The sequence below is a fragment of the Phyllobates terribilis genome, unplaced genomic scaffold (assembly GCF_046119375.1).
Source record: "Phyllobates terribilis strain yellow unplaced genomic scaffold, ASM4611937v1 Scaffold_7__3_contigs__length_470593459, whole genome shotgun sequence".
Lineage (NCBI taxonomy): Eukaryota > Metazoa > Chordata > Amphibia > Anura > Dendrobatidae > Phyllobates > Phyllobates terribilis.
In genome coordinates, this window is record NW_027362767.1 from 204042272 (window position 1) to 204061764 (window position 19493).

General features: G+C 42.6%; 1 protein-coding gene across 12 annotated transcripts in view; it reads left to right on the forward strand.

Annotated features, from left to right (window-relative positions):
• The window catches only part of CENPI (centromere protein I), a 154276-nt gene extending 149258 nt beyond the window's left edge, over positions 1 to 5018 (forward strand). For all 12 annotated transcript variants that reach the window (XM_073639685.1, XM_073639691.1, XM_073639686.1 and 9 more), the window contains 2 exons: positions 3154 to 3195; positions 4113 to 5018. In XM_073639685.1, the coding sequence (XP_073495786.1) occupies positions 3154 to 3195; positions 4113 to 4241 (171 nt within the window). In that variant the 3' untranslated portion in view covers positions 4242 to 5018. The remainder of the gene's footprint in view (positions 1 to 3153; positions 3196 to 4112) is intronic.
• The last annotated feature ends 14475 nt before the right edge of the window (positions 5019 to 19493 follow it).

The following is a 19493-nucleotide window of genomic DNA, read 5'->3' on the forward strand; positions in this document are numbered from 1 at the left end:
GTTACCAGTGGTGACCTTGGTTCTTACAGAAGATGGTGTCTGAAAGTGCTGGGATTCTGGGACAGGATCGGCAAATGAAGCCCATCCTCATCCGGGCCAGCTGATCGGTTTCATGATGTATACAGAATGCATTGTTAGATCTGGTGGCACTTCCTCTTTAACAGGGACAAACTCTTTTTTAAAGGGCATAGGTATATGGTGACTTATCTACAGGATAGGTCACTAACAGTAGATCGGTGGGGATCTGTTACCCGGCCCCTCCACCGATCAGCTGATTTTTGCTCTGGCGACTGGGCACAGTTCCATTCAAAATGTAGCGGTCACTGCCGAGTACTGAAGCACGTCTTGTTCTTTTGAATAGAAACGGTGTCGCTACATGTCGAATAGAGCTGTGCTCAGCAGCTACCTTCAAAATGTTTAACTCTGGTTTACGCCAGAGCAAAAATCAGCTGATCTGTGGGGGCGCCGGATGACCGACATCCATCGATCTGTTATTGATGATCTGTTCACTAGACGAGTCAGAAGATGCCTATGCCCAAACAATCCTTTTAACACTCTGTGACCAATATATGTGTCGAGGTGATCGGTGAGCTGCAAAAGCCCAATTCACACACAGCTGTAACTGTATGGAACGGTGAAAACACAGATTGCTGCTGTTTAAAGGGATATTTCCAAGTTATTAATTTTCCTTAGACAGCATGCAAGTTGGCAATTGACTTGCTTTTTCTATCTGCTGTCATTCTCCTGCAATGAGAGATTTTATCTTTCATAGTGTACAGCTGGTTTCCATGGAGTTTACTCACCATTGTCTGACATTCCAGGAGAGAAGTTAACTCCTTATTTCCTAGTCACCTCTCTCCAGCCCATTCATTTCTATACAAAAGTTAGCTGCTTGCTTCCCCTTCAGCTCCTGACAAGGTGCTGTTAAAAATTGTGCAAAATCACAAGACTCTCACTATCTGCTTTTATCAGAACAGTTTGTCTTATCACAACTTTCTCTGTCCCTAGCTGTGCGCTTGTTCAATTGCATTGTTATCTTTGTGTTAATATAGTGATGCCAGGGTAGACCAGACATATGAAGAATACAGGAGATTGTTGTCACATGCAGGACACAACCAGTACTTGCCAGAAATTCCTGCAGCTCCTTTAGGCTATGTTCCCACGATGCAGAAATGCTCAGGATTTTTTCCTGAGCATTTCTGCATCTCCCTGGCAGAAAAAAACGCATGCGGATTGTACATGCGGATTGTACATGTGTTTTTCCTGCCAGGGACATGCGGATGTGAATCGTTCTTCACTTGCATTTCTGCATGCGGGTTATCAAGCGATTTTAGCATCACTTGGAAAGTGCTTGACAACTCGGTCACACTATATAAATTCATGCAACCGGCATGGATTTATATAGTGTGACCCGAGAGAATGTCAAAAAATAAACCTATACTTGCCTTCCGATGGCCCCCGCAGTCTTTCTGCGATCCTGTGCTGGCTGCCGGCAGATCGCGGTACGCTGTACTGAAGGACCTGCTGTCACATGACTGTGACGTCACCACAGGTCCTTCAGTCCTGCGTGATCTATCGGCAAGCACAGGGAAGGAGACCGAGGGCCGTCGGAAGGTGAATATAATCTTTATTTTTTATTTTATTCTTTTTTTTACAGCTTTTTGGGTACCTGGGTGTGGAAGAGAGTCTCCTCTCCTCTCCTGTCCTCCACACCCGGGCACCATCCGCACATTAGAACGCGCCAATTACACAAGTACAGATGCAGTCTTGTGGAATTGGCTCGATCTAATGCAAGTCAATGGAGGCGAAAACGCAGCGTTTCCACAAAATAATTGGTAGTGCTGCGTATTTTTCTGCAATGATAATCCGCAGCGGAAATTTCCGCAGCATGTGCACAGCATGCGGATTATCATTGGGGACATGGCAGGCCTTCTACCAAGCGTTTCTGCAGCGTTTTTGCCGCTGCGGAAACGCTTAAAAAACGCATCGTGGGCACACAGCCTTAATGTTGCTGTAGGTCTCCTGTGAACCTCCCAGGCGAAGGATGGCAACTGAGTTTAGATGTGATTGGCTGGTTCTGAACACAGCCACATCCCCAATTATAAGACCGTATTCACATTTATACATCCACATTACTTTAGTTTTGTTATTTTTATTTCCTCCCCTCAAAGTGATTTCAGTTTGTTTCTCAATGAATTTGTACATATAATCAGTGACATTAAAGGTGGGAAAAGTTCTGAAATTATTTTTCTTGGTATGATTTCTTTTTTTGTATACTCCTTACATTTTAACAGGGGTGTGTAGAGTTTTGTTCACTGTACATATTAAAGTCCTTACGCTGTATGAAACTAGAAAAGCTTTAACAATGTTGATGTCCAGCACATGTCTTGTATGTTGGTATATTTAACTATTCTAATAAATATATATATATATGTTCAGCAAAGGTGTGACTATGGGTAAAACCCCTATTGTCACTGTAAGGAGCTGACTACTCACACTATAAACTATCTAGCATAGAAGGGAGGTTTTTTTAAATGATAAATAGCAAATCAATTAAATTATAACTTTTAATAATATTACCGATAAAAATATTTGTACCAATACCTATAGGCAAAAAAGACACATACAAATCACAAAAAACATTAAAAATGTGAAGTCAATAGATAGCTGGTCCACATATGATATCCTGGTGCTTTTCCTAAACTGTGACATATATGAGAAAACACCAGCACCTTTCTTTCACCATTCAATGGCTTGATGAAAGAGACCTCAACAAGTGGGTGCGATCAACCTGATGTTTCTCCTATATGATGGGTATGATATGAATGTGTGACCACTGTCACAGTTTAGGAAAAGCACCAGGATATCATATGTGGACCAGTTATCTATTGACTTCACATTTTTAATGTTTTTTGTGATTTGTATGTGTCTTTTTTGCCTATAGGTATTGGTACAACTATTTTTATCGATAATGTTATTAAAAAAGTTATATTTTAATTGATCTTCTATTTATCATTTAAAAAAAGCTCACTTCCGTGCTAGATATTCTAATATATAGCATATACAAGTCATATATTTTCTTTTGTTGGTATTTTATTGATACAATGGGCTTAAAAACACGCAGGATAACATGTATATATGTTTTCCTTTTAGAAACTGTCAGAAGAGCTAATGTTTGACCTCCATCTCTTGAAGGTAACATTTTAACAATAAATCCTAGATGTATGTCTTCCATCAGGGCCTCCATTGTGGATATGGAGGGTGCTTCATAGGGAGGAATAGGTGCAGATATGCTGTGTATGCATGCTCACATTGCAGGGTGGTGCCCGGGTGCCACACACTAGTGGGCAGCTCTCAGACCCGCTTCCTCCAAGCGTCTGCCTGGGATCAGTCTCGTAATGCTCAATAGGTAGAAAAAAATAAGCTCCCGGTCACCGCATCCCCTAACGTAGAGGAGCCAAAGATGACAATGTATATTCTTTTTATTAAATAAAGGTGTACAGCGCCCAACACTTTTTGGGGTTATACTGCCCCCTTCTTCAGGTATAGAAAACGAATGATCACTGGGGCTGTCCCTAAAATACATTGATCGCTGGGCGTCCAAACGCTGGGAGCCGCACCGATCAGCAGAACGGAGAGCATTTTACCACTCGGCATGCAGCAGCACTGCCCCTGCTCATCCTGAGCTCCATTCCCTATGGGGCTGCTGAGCGCAGTGCTCGGCTTCTCTAGCAGCCCTATAGAGAGTGGATGGAGCGGCAGTCGGGCGTCCCACCTGCTGCACCATTTTGTAATGGGTGTATAAATTCCCCAGGACACCCCCCCCCCCCAGTCATCATTTATCGTGGGGAAACATGAGAACTTGTTTCACTTGAACAACCCCTTTAAATAGATTCAAAATATTATTACATGAAGTTATTCTATTTATTTATGACAGAACAAGTTGCATATAGCTGAAAAAAAACACCTTCATTGATCGAATTACTACTGTTCAGGAGCCATTTTTGAACACAATCGTTGAAAATGTGTTTAGTATTGTGGTTGGCACACTGGAGCCATGTCTTGTTTTGGGTTTCTTGACACGTCTCTTCACATGTTTCTCTATAATACAGGGCAAGTATTGGGACACTTACATTGATTTTGTCTCCAATTACGGAATGGCTGACTTTATTCTTTTCATCGAGAGAAGTGTGAAACGCGTGCACTCCAAGAAGGAAACCGAGCGATCCCTTCAGCCCTAGCGGGCGAGCGCCTCCTGCTCATACACAGCCGTGTACTGCCAGGCTTCAGATATATTTCACCTAAGTGACAATCAATCATTTTGTTGCTGTTTTTAAATCACCCGAAGAAAAAGGTAAAGAGAGTAATACTCAAGTATCTGGTATTACTCTGATCCCCGCACACCTTTTCCTTTGGACATGTTGTATCTTAGTGCCCCATGGGGACCAAAAAAATACATATTAATTTGGGTTACAAAAATGTTTTGGTAATTTGTTTTTAAACCACAACCACTCTTGTCCACCTGTAGACATTTGTGGCCTATTGAATTGCACATAGATGTGGAAGCTACAGTGCCCTTACTGTATGTGTTTCGCTTTAGCCTTCCTTTTAAATGGGTTGTGTGGGTGAAAAGAAGTTTCCCAGGTGCTCAGGTCTGTAAAAAATAACTCATTGATACTCACTAATATGTACAGATATCCGCCTGGATGCAACAGTGTGCTGCACTGACACAGACTGATTGACTGCAGCGGTCAGGCGACTTGAGCAGCGACACCTGAGCATAAGAACTGTACAGATGTACAAATGTCTTCTGTTATCCAATACTTGTCGTATCATAGGGACACCTTTATGTCTCCTGTGTTCACTTCTATTCAGATTTTACCTATGCTTTTATTTAATATATATAAATAATTGCTGTTCTTAAGTGTTTTTTTTTCCATGATTACTATGTTGCTATGTTGTTCTTTTTATCTGTTTAGTTGAAGTTGTAAATAAATTACCCCTTATTTTAAAAATTATTTTGTGTGGGTGCATTTATGTTTAATCAATTTTTATTGGAAGTCATTTAAAAGGATACAAGAGCCAACAAGTCTGACAGAGAAAGTAAAAGCGAACAGCGAAAAGCACACATGGATATTGGTCTGTCCATCGCACTGGCTCCCACAAGACCTAGCTCTCAACGCGGGAAGAGGTCTAGTTTATAGGTGAACTTTTCAGCCCTCCATATATAAACGTGTAGAGCAGATGACGGTAGAAAATATTCTCACCTCTATGTATAGCTGAATATTAATTCAGCAAGGTGCATCTGAGAATGCGGGAGACAAAGTGAAGGGGGAAAAAAGGTGGAAAGTGAGCACTGTAGCAGGCATTTAAAGGGAACCTGTAATGTCAAAAAAACACGCTGTTAATCTGCAGGTTAATAACATTCTAAAAACGCAGATTACATTGAAAGCCCAGGTACTAGGAGGAACTGCACTTCATCCCTCCCGGCAGCCTCCAGCTTTCAGTCGGCTCGGCTTCTGATGCAGTGCAGAGCCGGCTGTCAGTCAGACCATCAGTGCCTGGTTACAGCCGCCTGAAGCCGCCCCTGTATGACTGAAAGCCGGAGGCTGCAAGGAGGAATAAGTTCATTTCCTCCCAGTAGCTGGGCTGTCACTGTGGTGGTTGCGCGGCTTCAGAACGCTGCACAATTGGAGCCAAGCAATTTTGGGGGCATTTTGGATCTTGCTTTCCATGTGTGTAATCTATTGAGTGAACAGGTGTTCCCAAAAAAAGGTTTGATGTTGGGGCAGAGCCCCCAAACATCGGCCATAGTCCCCACATCTGTTCCACAGTGCAACACAACTTGGAGAAGGATCTCATACGGTCACGTAGGATTGTGCTGCACAAGCGTCAATAATTTGTGAGTTTATAGGATTTTTTTTACTGAACCTGAGAAGAGATCTTCATGCCCAATTCTCCTTGGCATCACATTATTAAGAACAAAGCAGAGGGATATTCCTACAGAAATATAGCCTCAAATGGTGTGGGAGTATCTATGTAGAAACTCTGACAAATGAAAGCCAAGAATATTCTATCTCAGGACGCCTCGAGGAACCGTCACCAGCCTTCAATTCCTCAAAAAAGGGAAAGGAGCGCCTGACAGAACATGATAAAGTCTCGCCCCATTTACTGCTTTCCAAAACAGAAATTTGTCTCTAGAGAGACTGGTGTGAATGCAAACTTATAAATAGACGTGCCTTACGGTCTGGATAACATTTTTTTCCCATTTCAAGACGTCTCATACACAGTAGATAGCAGTCGGCCAATTGATGGTTCAAGACTGATCCAGAAGAGCACATGGCGCCAATATCCACAGGTTCGGCTGATGCCAGTCTGATGTGTATTGGGGGCAATAATAGTAACTGAGCTTTTCTTTGCTGCCTTTGGGTAAAAAAAAAAGTCAGTGCACATATTTTAGGGAAACGTCAGCAGTATTTTGTTCCAAAGGCTTCATGGAAATGGCAAACTATAATTCTGCTGAGGGAGTATAAGGTGTGATCTCTTGTGCAGTAATAATGGCATCTAAATATTACTGATAATTGATGACTGTTTCTGCACATCAGCTTGGAGGAATCTTGGCCCGTTCCTCCTTACAAAACAGCTTCACCTCTTATTCTGCTGGGTTTTCTCCCATGAATTGCTCACTGCAGGTTCTTCTATAACATATTCACAGGATTACGGTCAGGACTCGGTCATTCCAAACCTTTATTCTTCTGTCCCCATTCTTTTGTAGAACGACTTGTGGCTCTGGGTCGTTGTTGCCCCATAACCCACATTGTCTTCAGATTCAGCTTGTGGACAGATGTCCTGACATTTTACCTCATTTGGGATAATTCATTGTTACATCAATGACAATGATTTTGACTTATTTGTTTCTCTCTTATCTACATTTAGGACTTTTATGAAAATGTGATGTAATTTTAGGCCAAACTTTATGCAGAAATATAGAAAATTCTGAAGGGTTCAAGATCTGCTGTAAATTTGGTATCATTTTAATTGTAATGACCTGAAGAAAAAAAACTATCTTATAACACCAAAAAACAGCTGCTGTTTAACCCCTTCCTGACATTTTACATAATAGCATGTAATATGCCAAGTCCCTGTATTTGATCCAGGCTCAGGAGCTGAGCCTTCATCTTTTTTGGGAGTCGATGGCTGTATTATACAGCCATCATCTTCCTTTAACATCAGCAAGCACAGCTGAGCTCCATCTGTCATTTCATCATTCTCTGGTGGTGGTGTTTAATAGTGTTGATTGAGTATGCCTCATTGACCCTTTCGGCTAGCACGCTCGGGTGCTCGCCGAGTATTTTGGCGTGCTCGGCGTTTCATTCATTGTCACCGCGCCTGCAAGTGTCACGGCTGTTAGCTATGACACATGCAGAGAGAGCCTGTAACAGCCGTGACACTTGCAGGCGCGATGACAATGAATGAAACGCCGAGCATGCCAAAATACTCGGCGAGCACCTGAGCATGCTAGTCAAAAGGGTCAATGAGGCATACTCGCTCATCACTAGTCTTTAAGTTATGTGAACTCGGGGCATGCTATTCCACATGCTTGCACTGATGGTGCTCCTGTGAAGAGCAGCCTGTGGCTGGCATTCATAGAGACCATCATTTTCCTATACACTGCAGTACTGTGATATTGCAGTGTATTTTATAAGCGATCGGACGATCATAGGTTCACGGTTAACACACTGTAAAGAGTAAAAATAAATAAATTTAAATAGCAGAATTGCGTGTTTTTGTAGCAAATACCTTAAAATTGCAATAAGAAGCAAATAAAATGTATCTACCTCAAGATTCAACAAAAACATCAGCTCGTTACGTAAAAAAAAAAAAAAATCGCCCTCACATAGCTGAATCAAGGTAAAAATGGAAATATTACAGGTCTCCAAAAATGGCAACACAAATTTTTTATTTCTTTTTTACAAACTTCCAATTTTTTTCAGCACTCAAATAATCACATCCCTCCCTTCCCCCCCAAAAATTAAATTGCATTGTTTTTTTTTCTTCAAAATTTTACTGCAAAAAAACAAGCCTTCATACAGCGATGTCCACGGAAATATAAAAAAGAACAGGAGGGAAAAAGGAAAGTGTGAAAATTGTCCTCCCTAAAAGCAGAATAAAGCTAGGTTCACATCCTTTGCTTTATGCTGAGCACTTGGGGCAGAGTTTCCCTCTAAATTCCTCAAAAATGTTATTCAGAAGAAACCCCTGACAGAAAAAAATTCACTGAGCCCTGCAAAACAGTAGTTGTTTCCGATGACAATATGGGGTATTGCCGCTTTCTGGAGAAGATGCGTAAAAAATTGTGGTGTCCATTTCTCCCTTGTAAAAATGAAAAATCTGCAGTTAATATAACATTTTAGTGGTAAACTACTGTATTTTTCGGACTATAAGATGCACTGGACCATAAGACGCACCTAGGTTTTAGAGGAGGAAACTAGAAAAAAAATGTAAGCAAAAAATGTGGCATGATGCCCTGTTAAGGGGGAGGAGGTCTGCTGCTGACACTGTTATAGGGGTAAAGGCCCCCAATTCTGTTACTATCCCCCATCCTGGTATATATGGCCCCCTCCTTCCTGTTATACGTGGCTCTCATCCCCATGCTAGTATGCATGGCCCCCTCATAGCTCTTACTGGTATGTATGGCACCCTTCATCCTGGTATGTATGGCACCCTTCATCCATCATCCTGGTATGTATGGCACCCCTCATCCCAGTATGTATGGCACCCTTCATCCCTCATCCTGGTATGTATGGCACCCTTCATCCCTCTTCCTGGTATGTATGGCATCCCTCCATCCTGGTATGTATGGCTCCCCTCATCCCTCTTTGCTTGGCACCCCCTGATCCCAATTACACTGCACACAAAAAAATAAACAATTCTGCTCACCTCCTCTCTGGTCCTCCGCGCGTCCCACTCTGCTGCCGACAGGGATCTCACTGTGTGAGCCGCACATGGCTTTACTGCCATGCACCCTCACACTGTGAGATGCTGTGCTGGAATAGTCACTGCTCCCCATGCCGGGACTGTGTGCGTGGGGAGCAGTGACCATTCACTCACCTTAGTAGCGTGCACACTGTACCCACAGCGCGGCTCCTGCTGCGGCCGGCGGTCATGTGTGCCAGCTATTAAAGACCATGAATATTCACTACAACCCATGGGAGTGGGTTGTAGTGAATATTCATGGCCTTTAATAGCGGGCACGCTGACCGCCGGCTGATGATGTAGTATTATTCGGTCACTATGTGGTGGTAATATGTGGTCTGGTCATGGTGTGGCACTATTTCTCCCTTGTATGTGGTACTATTTGTGTTGGTATAGTGGATTGTGTTGTGTATGGCGGTCATTTGTTCTCTCTGATATTAATTAGGAGGTGGGGGAGATATGGCAATGATGAAGGAGGTGGGGTAAGATATGGCAATGATGATGGAGGAGGTGGGGGGAGATATGGCAATGATGAAGGAGGTGGGGGAGATATGGCAATGATGATGGAGGAGGTGGGGGAGATATGGCAATGATGATGGAGGAGGTGGGGGGAGATATGGCAATGATGGAGGAGGTGGGGGGAGATATGGCAATGATGGAGGAGGTGGGGGGAGATATAGCAATGATGATGGAGGAGGTGGGTGGAGATATGGTGATGATGGAGGAGGTGGGTGGAGATATGGCAATGATGGAGGAGGTGGGGGAGATATGGCAATGATGGAGGAGGTGGGGGGATATGGCAATGATGGAGGAGGTGGGGGATATGGCAATGATGGAGGAGGTGGGGGGATATGGCAATGATGATGGAGGAGGTTGGAGAGATATGGCAATGATGATGGAGGAGGTGGGGGAGAGATGGCAATGATGAAGAAGGTGGGGGGAGATATGGCAATGATGGAGGAGGTGGGGGGAAGATATGGCAATGATGGAGGAGGTGGGGGAGATATCGCAATGAGGGAGGAGGTGGGGGAGATATGGCAATGATGGAGGAGGTTGGAGAGATATGGCAATGATGATGGAGGAGGTGGGGGAGAGATGGCAATGATGAAGAAGGTGGGGGGAGATATGGCAATGATGGAGGAGGTGGGGGGGAGATATGGCAATGATGGAGGTGGGGGAGATATCGCAATGAGGGAGGAGGTGGGGGAGATATGGCAATGATGGAGGAGGTTGGAGAGATATGGCAATGATGATGGAGGAGGTGGGGGAGAGATGGCAATGATGAAGAAGGTGGGGGGAGATATGGCAATGATGGAGGAGGTGGGGAAGATATGGCAATGATGATGGGGGAGGTGGAGGAGATATGAAAATGATGGGTGAGAACAATGATTGAGGAGGTGGGGGAGAGCAATGATGGAGGAGGTGAGGGAGAGCAATGATGGGGAATTATTTGGACACTATAAGCTGTTAATATGTGGTCTGGTGGTGGTATTTCTCCCTTGTATGTGGTATTATTCTGTCACTATGTGGTGGTAATATGTGGTCTGGTCATGGTGTGGTGGTATTTCTCCCTTGTATGTGGTATTATTCGGTCACTATGTGGTGGTAATATGTGGTCTGGTCATGGTTTAGTGGTATTTCTCCTTTGTATGTGGTATTATTCGGTCACTATGTTGTGGTAATATGTGGTCTGGTCATGGTGTGGTGGTATTTCTCCCTTGTATGTAGTATTATTCGGTCACTATGTGGTGGTAATATGTAGTCCAGTCATGGTGTGACAGTATTTCTCCCTTGTATGTGGTACTATTGGTATTGTTATAGTGGATTGTGTTTTGTATGGCGGTCATTTGTTCTCTCTGATATTAATTAGGAGAAGATTCTTTATTTCCATTAGTGATTAATTAAATACTTGGAACAAGATGCATTTACAGGGGTTCTCCGGTGAGAACAAGTAATCACCTCTCCACAGGATAAGTGATAAGTTATTGATTAGTGGGGGTCTGACTGCTGGGACCTGCACCGATTGGTAGAATGTGGAGCTTTTATCCCCATTAGACTGGAGCTCATGTGCGACTTGACCACTGATCCATTCATTCCCTCAGTGGCTGTTCTTGTTTTTTTTCTGGAAACCCCAAAGAGAATGAAGGGAGCAGCAGTCAGACGTCCCACCTGCCGCTGCATTTTAAAATGGGGATAAGTGTCCTGACAGGGATAAAACTTCATTCTTCTGATAGGTGCGGTTTCCAATGTTCGGACCCAAACGGTCAGTTATCACCTATCCTGTGGAGCCCTTGGATCGGTGATAACTTGTTTTAACCAAAGAACCCCTTTACTGCAAACTACCGTAATTGTCCATCCTAGTTATAGCATGTGCACAGTAGATGTGCAGGAGCCGCCTGTGATTTACAGCAGACGCTCCACTATAACGGGGAGAGGCACAGGCAAAGGACCTTCAGACTCGATTTATACAACGCGGCTATAGCCGTCGTTCCATTAAGAGAGGGTATGCTAGGGCAAAAACAACCCCAAGATCCAAATTGTTATACCAACAAAAAAGAAAGAACACGGGGAACGACAAAATTCGGTTTATTTCCACATTTAATAGCGAGTGGAAGAACATGCGGGCAATTTTAGTGAAACAGTGGCCCGTCCTGAGTGTAGAACCATCTCTGGCTCATCATTTGGGTGAACGACCGTCTATGACACCCAGAAGGGCTCGTAATCTAAGCGATCTTATAGTTAGGAGTCATTATGTCCCTCCTAACAGTACCTTTTTGTCATCTTCTAAACCCATATTGGGATGTTACCCCTGTGGCCACTGCCTGGCCTGCACGAATGTTCTTCGCTGTAAGACCTTTGATTCTGCTGGAGGTGACCGACAGTTTAAGACCTTACATTGGATCTCATGTAGCAGTAGTAATGTTATTTATTATGCTACATGTGGATGTCCCCTTACTTATGTGGGACTCACCTCCAGAGAACTTAAGAGTCAGGGTCCGTGAACACGTCAGGGACATTAATGCGGCTAGGCATGTGACTGATATCTCGGAACTTAAAACGATCCCCCGTCATTTTAAAGAGTTTCGCAATTGTGATTCCCGGTCCCTTATGATTAGGGGTATTGATCTGACACATCTTGGGACGAGAGGCGGCAAACATTAAAAAAAACTTCATGCACAACGCGAAGCACGATGGATCGTTACACCTGACACTATGGCCCCTAGGGGCCTAAATGAGTCCCTCAGTTTTGCCTCTTTCTTGTAGATGACCCCTTTCTTTGTTTTCCTAAGTAATTACTAAATTGACCATTTTTATGTTACCTCCCCTTTTCTCTTTTTTCAGTGCTGTTTTTCCTTTTTTCCCGCGGTTCTCCTCCCTCTCCCCCTCTATCTTGTATTTTTTTAGGGTTTTATTTTATTTTTTATTTTCTATTTGTGGATTTGGTGCCTGTTTTGTATGTGATTTTGCCCCATTTTATATTGTTTTTTTATGAGTGTCTATATTAACCATTTTGTGCAATATGTATTCCATTTAGGACCCTTTTCGTTTCCGATTATTGGCCTTTACAAGCAACGCAGTATTCCATCTTAATGTGCATCACCTTTGGGACGATCGGCTCTGAGGCGGTTTATAAACCATCCTCCATGATTGACATCTTTATCTTCCCCATTCTGTGGAACAAATTAAGAACTGGTGCTCCTCTTATTCTTTACATTGCATTTTTTGTTCCATTTTCAATATCTCTGGGGTTTAAGCCGATTATGTTTTTAGTGCAATTAGATTATATGGATATTATTTGTATCTACCATTGGTGGCGCTGTGGAGCGCATGCTCCTCCTGGGGTCGCGTCCCCCCGCCGCCTCTCGGTGTCTTCATGCCCGTGCGTGCACTGCGCCAGCCCGCGGGCTTGACTGCCGGGAGCGCGGCGGCGGGGGGAGGGCGTGGTCGGCCGCGCATGCGCCATTGGCCTGTTACCGGTCTTGTGATATTCCATGTGACCGATTGTTACGGCTACTTAAAGGTCCTGGAGGGGCGTTATTAGTACCTTCCCTTGAAAAAGCAACGCACGGTCAACGCGAAACGCGCGTTGGTAAGCTATTACAGCACCTTTTCATCCAATTGGGGGGTTCCCAGCCTCTGGGTAAGTGCTTTACCACAATTCCAATCTCTGTCTTATTTTTGGCACCATACCTTATGAGGGTCATTACTTTTCGCTTCCTGGCTTTGGCCAATTGTTGGGCACTCTAGCAGCACTGTCTGCTCCTCTCTATAGACTTTGTCTTAAAAGGTTGTTTTTTGTGCCATTTTGATACGTGTGGACATGTGGACTTCTATACCTAAAAATCTTTTGTTACTTTGCACTTTTACTCCCTGGGCTGGTTACCCGTCGGGGTGTCTGCCTCTGTTCTGAGCACATCGCATTTTAATGTACTTCATACGACTTTTTACAATTTAAATATGTATCTAATAAAGAATTTTCTTACTTGCATTGAATAAGCTCCAGTTGTCTCCTGTTTTCATTTGCATATAGCTGTAGGGTGGGCCCCGAGGATCAATTCCTCCTGTGGGCCCCAGACACCCCAGTCCGACACTGACTACAGTTGATGTTTTTCCCCATTTTCCAGTACACAATGTGGTAGAATGAATGGTGTCATTCAAAAGTAGAAATCGTCTCACAAAAATTCAACCCTCATGCGGCTATATGGCTGGAAAAATAAAGTTATGGGGTTTTGGAAGAAGCGGAGGAAAAAACAAAAACAGAAAATCACCCTTGGGTGAAGGGGTTATCTATTTTGTGTGGTAGAACTATCTGGTTTAAGGGTTTATGAACTGCTAATATTTCGACATTTTCATCAAATTTCACATATTTCCATTAATAAGTGCAAAAACATATTAACCTAAATTTACCACTAACTTAAAGTACAGTGTGTCCCGAAAAAAAAATCTAATTACTGGAACTTGTCAGAATTGAAAAATGGGGATTAGACACTAAGGCCAAAATTGGCTCTGTCACGAAGGGGGTAAGTTTTTATTTATGTTTTTCGTTTACGAAACAACACATTAGCGAAGGATGTAATACTTGTGATAATGCCAGTTATATGCAGTTCTTTTCTTTTTTTTTATGTCTTTTACATAATAAAAGCTTTTTTATAATATAATATTTTTTTATCTTATTGCAACAGGACCTAATAGAAGTATTCATTTTGTAGATTCCCTAGTTTGAGCCACTTTACCTCTGTCTAGGGCCTCGATAAGACGTCCTCTGTTCTCGTATGAGTGCAGCCGTGGTTTTCATGGATAGCACTCGTACCTGTGATAGTCTATGGGACCATTCACATGTCTTTCGTGGACAGACATCCAAGAACAAAAATGGCTGGCAGCACTCACTGAGGGACGCACGTCCAATATTTCTAAGGAACCCACTTGGAGGTATTGTAGCATATAAGAAAAGCAGACAGCGTCCAATCCAGGGTGTTCAGTTCAAAAATTGGTGTTTATTCCGCCATCCCATAAACAATGTTTCGACCCGGGGTGGGTCTTTATCTTCATGGACAGTGTGAGCTGCGGAAAATCATCGAGACATATCTGATTTTGATCCGAGCATCAGATCAAAATCGGCAATGCAAGTGTATGAGAAAAAAATCAGATGCACTCAGGCGCAGTGTGCACTGAGCCTAACCCGGTGTTTTCCAACTCTTTTGGCCTTGGGACAACCTTGGGGGGGTGGGGGAAAGGTTCCCTCGAGGCTCCCCTACCAAATTATTTTTTTTAACCATTAACAAGAAAACATATACTGTGCCCCCTGAAAATCTCACAGAATACGTGAGGGCACGACACAGAAGCTGGATTATGGCTTCCTGCAGTGCTGCTGCTTCATGAAATTGTGTCTGAGCTTTAAAGATGAGGAGGCAATTGGATACAGTACTGTTCAAAAACATGAGTTAAGCACAAAATCTTTCTACTAGTTTTTATTTCCAGCATTGGGAACATTGCACACTGATTTCTAATTCAAAACATGAAGAGAAATGTAGATAATTTTTAACTACTTTACAGAAAATAACAAAAAATGAACATTGGGCTGTTCTAAAAAATAGTGTCTGCATTTGTCTTTACAATCTCACAATATGTCTCTTCTTTTTGAGGATTTAGCATTCCTGTGAATCACTAACCTAATATTTAGTTGTAGACCCACAGTTTTTTAGAGCTGCTTCACATCTATGTTGCATAGAATCAACCAACTTCTAGCACCTGTCACCTGTGTGTTATTCCAGCCCAGGATGCTTTGACTACATCCCACAATTCTTTGGCATTTGTTGGCTTTGCCTCAGAAACGGCATTTTTGAGGTCACCCCATAAGTGTTCTATTAGATTAAGGTTCAGGGATTGGACTGGCCACTCCATAACCTCTATTTTGTTGGACTGGAACCAAGATTTTGCTCATTTACTGGTGTGTTTAGGATCATTGTCTTGGTGAAACACCCATTTCAAGGGCATATCCTCCAGTGTAAGGCAACATGACCTCTTCAAGTATTTTAATATATGCAAACTGGTCCATGATCCCTGATATGCGGTAAATAGTTCCGGCACCATAGGAAGAGAAACCTGCCCATATCATGATGCTTCCACCATGCTTCACTGTCTTCAGAGTGTACTGTGGCTTGAATGCAGAGTTTGGGGGTTGTCTGACGAACTGTCTGTGGCCCTTGAACCCAAAAGGAACAATTTTACTTTTATCAGTCCACAAAATGTTTCTCCATTCCTCTTTAGGCCAGGTGATGTGTTCTTTGGCAAATTGTATCCGCTTAAGTACATGTCTTTTTTTTAACAGTGGGACTTTGCGGGGACTTCTTTCTAAGAGATTAGCTTCACACAGGCGTCTTCTAACTGTCCCAGTCCTCACAGGTAAATTGAGACTGTTTTTATCATTCTGGAGCTGATCATTGGCTGAGCCTTTGCCATTCTCGCTTTTCTTCCATCCATTCGAATGGTAGTCTTCCGTTTTCTTCCACATCTCTCTGGTTTTGCTTTCCATTGTAAAGCATTGGAGATCATTTTAGCTGAACAGCCCATCATTGTCTGCACTTCTTTATACGTTTTACCCTCTCCAATCAACTTTTTAATCAAAGTACGCTGTCCTGAACAATATCTCAAACGCCCCATATTTTCAGGCTTTCAAGGAGAAATGCCTGTACAACAAGTTCTGGCTTCATCCTTAACCGGTTCCCGACCGCCCACTGTAGATAAACGTCCGCGCTGCCTGGGCTCTGTGCAGCGCCGACGTTTAAAAACGGTGGGTGGTCTCGCAGTGCTCAGGACCCCCAGGGTCCTGCAAGCACTGCGATTCCGGTGCAGAGCATTAGCTCTGACAGGGTACATCATCGGGACCTGATTAGATCAGGTCCCAGTGATGTTAACCCTTTGCTGTCTTCTATATGCTGTGATCTATAGTGATCGCGGCATATAGGAGACAGCAGGAAGAGAGGGGGTCGTCTTACTTACCTCCGAAGACCTCCGTTTCGTTTGAGGACCTGGGGTTGCTATGGCAGCTGGAGGTCACATGACCGCCTCCAGCTCTGCCATATATGGTGTCCTTCCTGTCTGGCTTCAGCCTGTATGTAGCTGATGCCAGACAGGAGACTGACTGAAACAGTCGGTAAAGATCTCATGTAATGTAATATATGTCTATTACATTACATGAGATCAGTGATCAGAAAAATAAAAATTTATGTCCCATACAGGGACTAAGTAAAAATGTAAAAAAAAAAGTAAAAAAAAAGTTTTTAAACTATTAAAAAAAAAAATCACAAAATAAATAAAAATAAATAAATAAAATATTAAACCAATAAATCCGTATATTATTACAAAACCAAAAAAAGTACACATATTTGGTATCGCCGCGTCCGAAACAACCCGAGCTATAAAACTGTCACACTAATTAACTCCTTCTGTGCACACCGTAATAAAAATAAATAAAAAACGGAGCAAAAAAATATGCTTTTTCATCATATCGCCAAACAAAAAGTGGAAAAAAATGTGATCAAAAAGCAGAATAGAAATAAAAATGGTACCACTGAAAACTTCATCTTGTTCCGCAAAAAAAAAGCCGCCATACAGCTCCATCAGCCAAAAAATAAAAAAGTTATAGCGCTCAGAATAAAGCAATGCAAAAAAAATATTTTTTTTTCTATAAAATTGTTTTATTGTGTAAAAGCGCCAAAACATAAAAAAAATACAGTAAGTGTAGTATCGCTGTAAACGTACTGACCCGAAGAATAACGCTGCCTGATCACTTTTACCACACGCAGAACGGCATAAAAAAACCCTCAAAAAACAATTCCTGAAGTGTTTGTTTTTGTTAACTTTACCTCCCAAAAAACGGAATAGAAAGCGATCAAAAAATGTCACGTACCCAAAAATGGTTCCAATAAAAATGTCAACTCGTCCCGCAAAAAACAAGCCGTCACATGACTCTATCGGCCGAAATATGGAAAAATTATAGCTCTCAAAATATGGCGATGCAAAAACTAGATTTTGCAAAAAAAGCGTCTTTTAGTGTGTGACAGCTGTCAGTCATAAAAACCTGATATAAATCTGGTATCTCTGTAATCGCACCGACCCGAAGAATAAAGTAATCTAATCAGTTATATCACACTAGGAACGGCATAAAAAATAAATAAAACAAATATTATTCACCTGCTACTGATTTGTTTATTATGTCTCCCAAAGATCGCAGTAAGGCTCTGCTCACATTTATCCTGCGCTCTGCGCTGAGCACTTACACCAGAGTTTCCGTGTAAATCTCTGAAATACGTGATTCAGCCGGAACCCATGACGGAAGATTCCCTGTAATGAGGCAGATATAGGCCACTGTGGACGCCGTCTGGCCTGTGATCCCACGGTGTCAGCTTTTTTAGGCGCGCATAAAAGTGCGGTTGGCCACAGTTTTGTGCACTTCTGAAAAAAAGGACACCGCTAAACAGAGGCCAGACGGAGTCCAGAGTAACTCTGCTGCCTCATTACAGTGAATGGATCCCGCAGGGGTTTCATCTGAATTACATCACTTGGAAATTTAGATGGAAACCCCGATGTAAGTGCTCAGCCTTGAGCGCCGGATAAATGTTACGTAAAATGTTCCCAAAAAAAGCTTCAACTCAGTCCTCAAAAAAAGCTAGTCCCCACTCAGGTCCGTCATCTGTTAAAAATATAAGGGACTTCCAAGTTACTAGTAGCAGAAAGGCTCTGGAAAAGCGAAATGGCCCTTGCCCCCCAAAAGAAATTCAGAAAATTTTGTGGTCCCAAATCCAAATGCCTATTCTACAATAATTTGTTCTCCAATTGTCAAATAGCGCTCCGTCCCCCCCAGATCTCGCCGTATGGCTGAGCGGTACGATACAGCCACATATGGGGTATTGCCACTTTTAGAAGAAATTGTGTGACACATTTCGGCACCATTTTTACCCATTGCCCTGTGTGAAAATGTAAAATCTGAGGGTAAAACATTTTTTTGTGGTAAAAATATAATTATGCTTTTTTCACTGCCCAATGGTATAAATTTAAAAATTAAAAAATACTCACTACTGCCCTAGATGAATTCCTTGAGAGGTGTAGTTTACAAAATGGGGTCACTTGTGGGGGTTTCTGCTGTTTCGGCATGTCAGCGACTCTTCAAATGTGACATGGTGTCTGCCACCTATCCCAGCCAACATAGCGCTCCTTTCTCTTCCGAACCCTGCCGTACACCAAAGCAGTGGTTTTCCCCCACATATGGGGTATCGGCGTACTCAGGAGAAATTGTACAACAAATTTCATGGTGCAATTTATCCTGTTACCCTTATGATAATGCAAAATTAGGGAATGAAAAACATTTTTTATGGGAAAAATGTGAAAATTTTATTTTTACGGCTCAATATTATAAACTTCTGTGAAGCAGCTGGGGGTGCAAGGTGCTCACCACACATCTAGATAAGTTCCCTAAGGGGTCTAGTTTCCAAAATGGTGGCACTTGTGGGGGGTTACCACTGTTTAGGCACATTAGGGGCTCCCCAAATGCAACATGGCGTCCGCTAATTATTCAAACAAATTTTACATTCAAAAAGTCAAATGGCGCTCCTTCCCTTTCAAACCCTGCCATGTGCCCAAACAGTAATTTGCCTCCACATATGGGGTATCGGCGTGTTTAGGAGAAATTGCACAACAAATTTCATGGTGCAATTTATCCTGTTACACTTATGATAATACAAAATTAGGGAATGAAAAACATTTTTTGAGGGAAAAATGTGAAAATTTTATTTTTACGGCTCAATATTATAAACTTCTGTGAAGCAGCTGGGGGTGCAAAGTGCTCACCACACATCTAGATAAGTTCCCTAAGGGGTCTAGTTTCCAAAATGGTGGCACTTGTGGGGGGTTTCCAGTGTTTAGGCACATTAGGGGCTCCCCAAATGTGACATGGCGTCCGCTAATTATTCAAACAAATTTTACATTCAAAAAGTCAAATGGCGCTCCTTCCCTTCCGA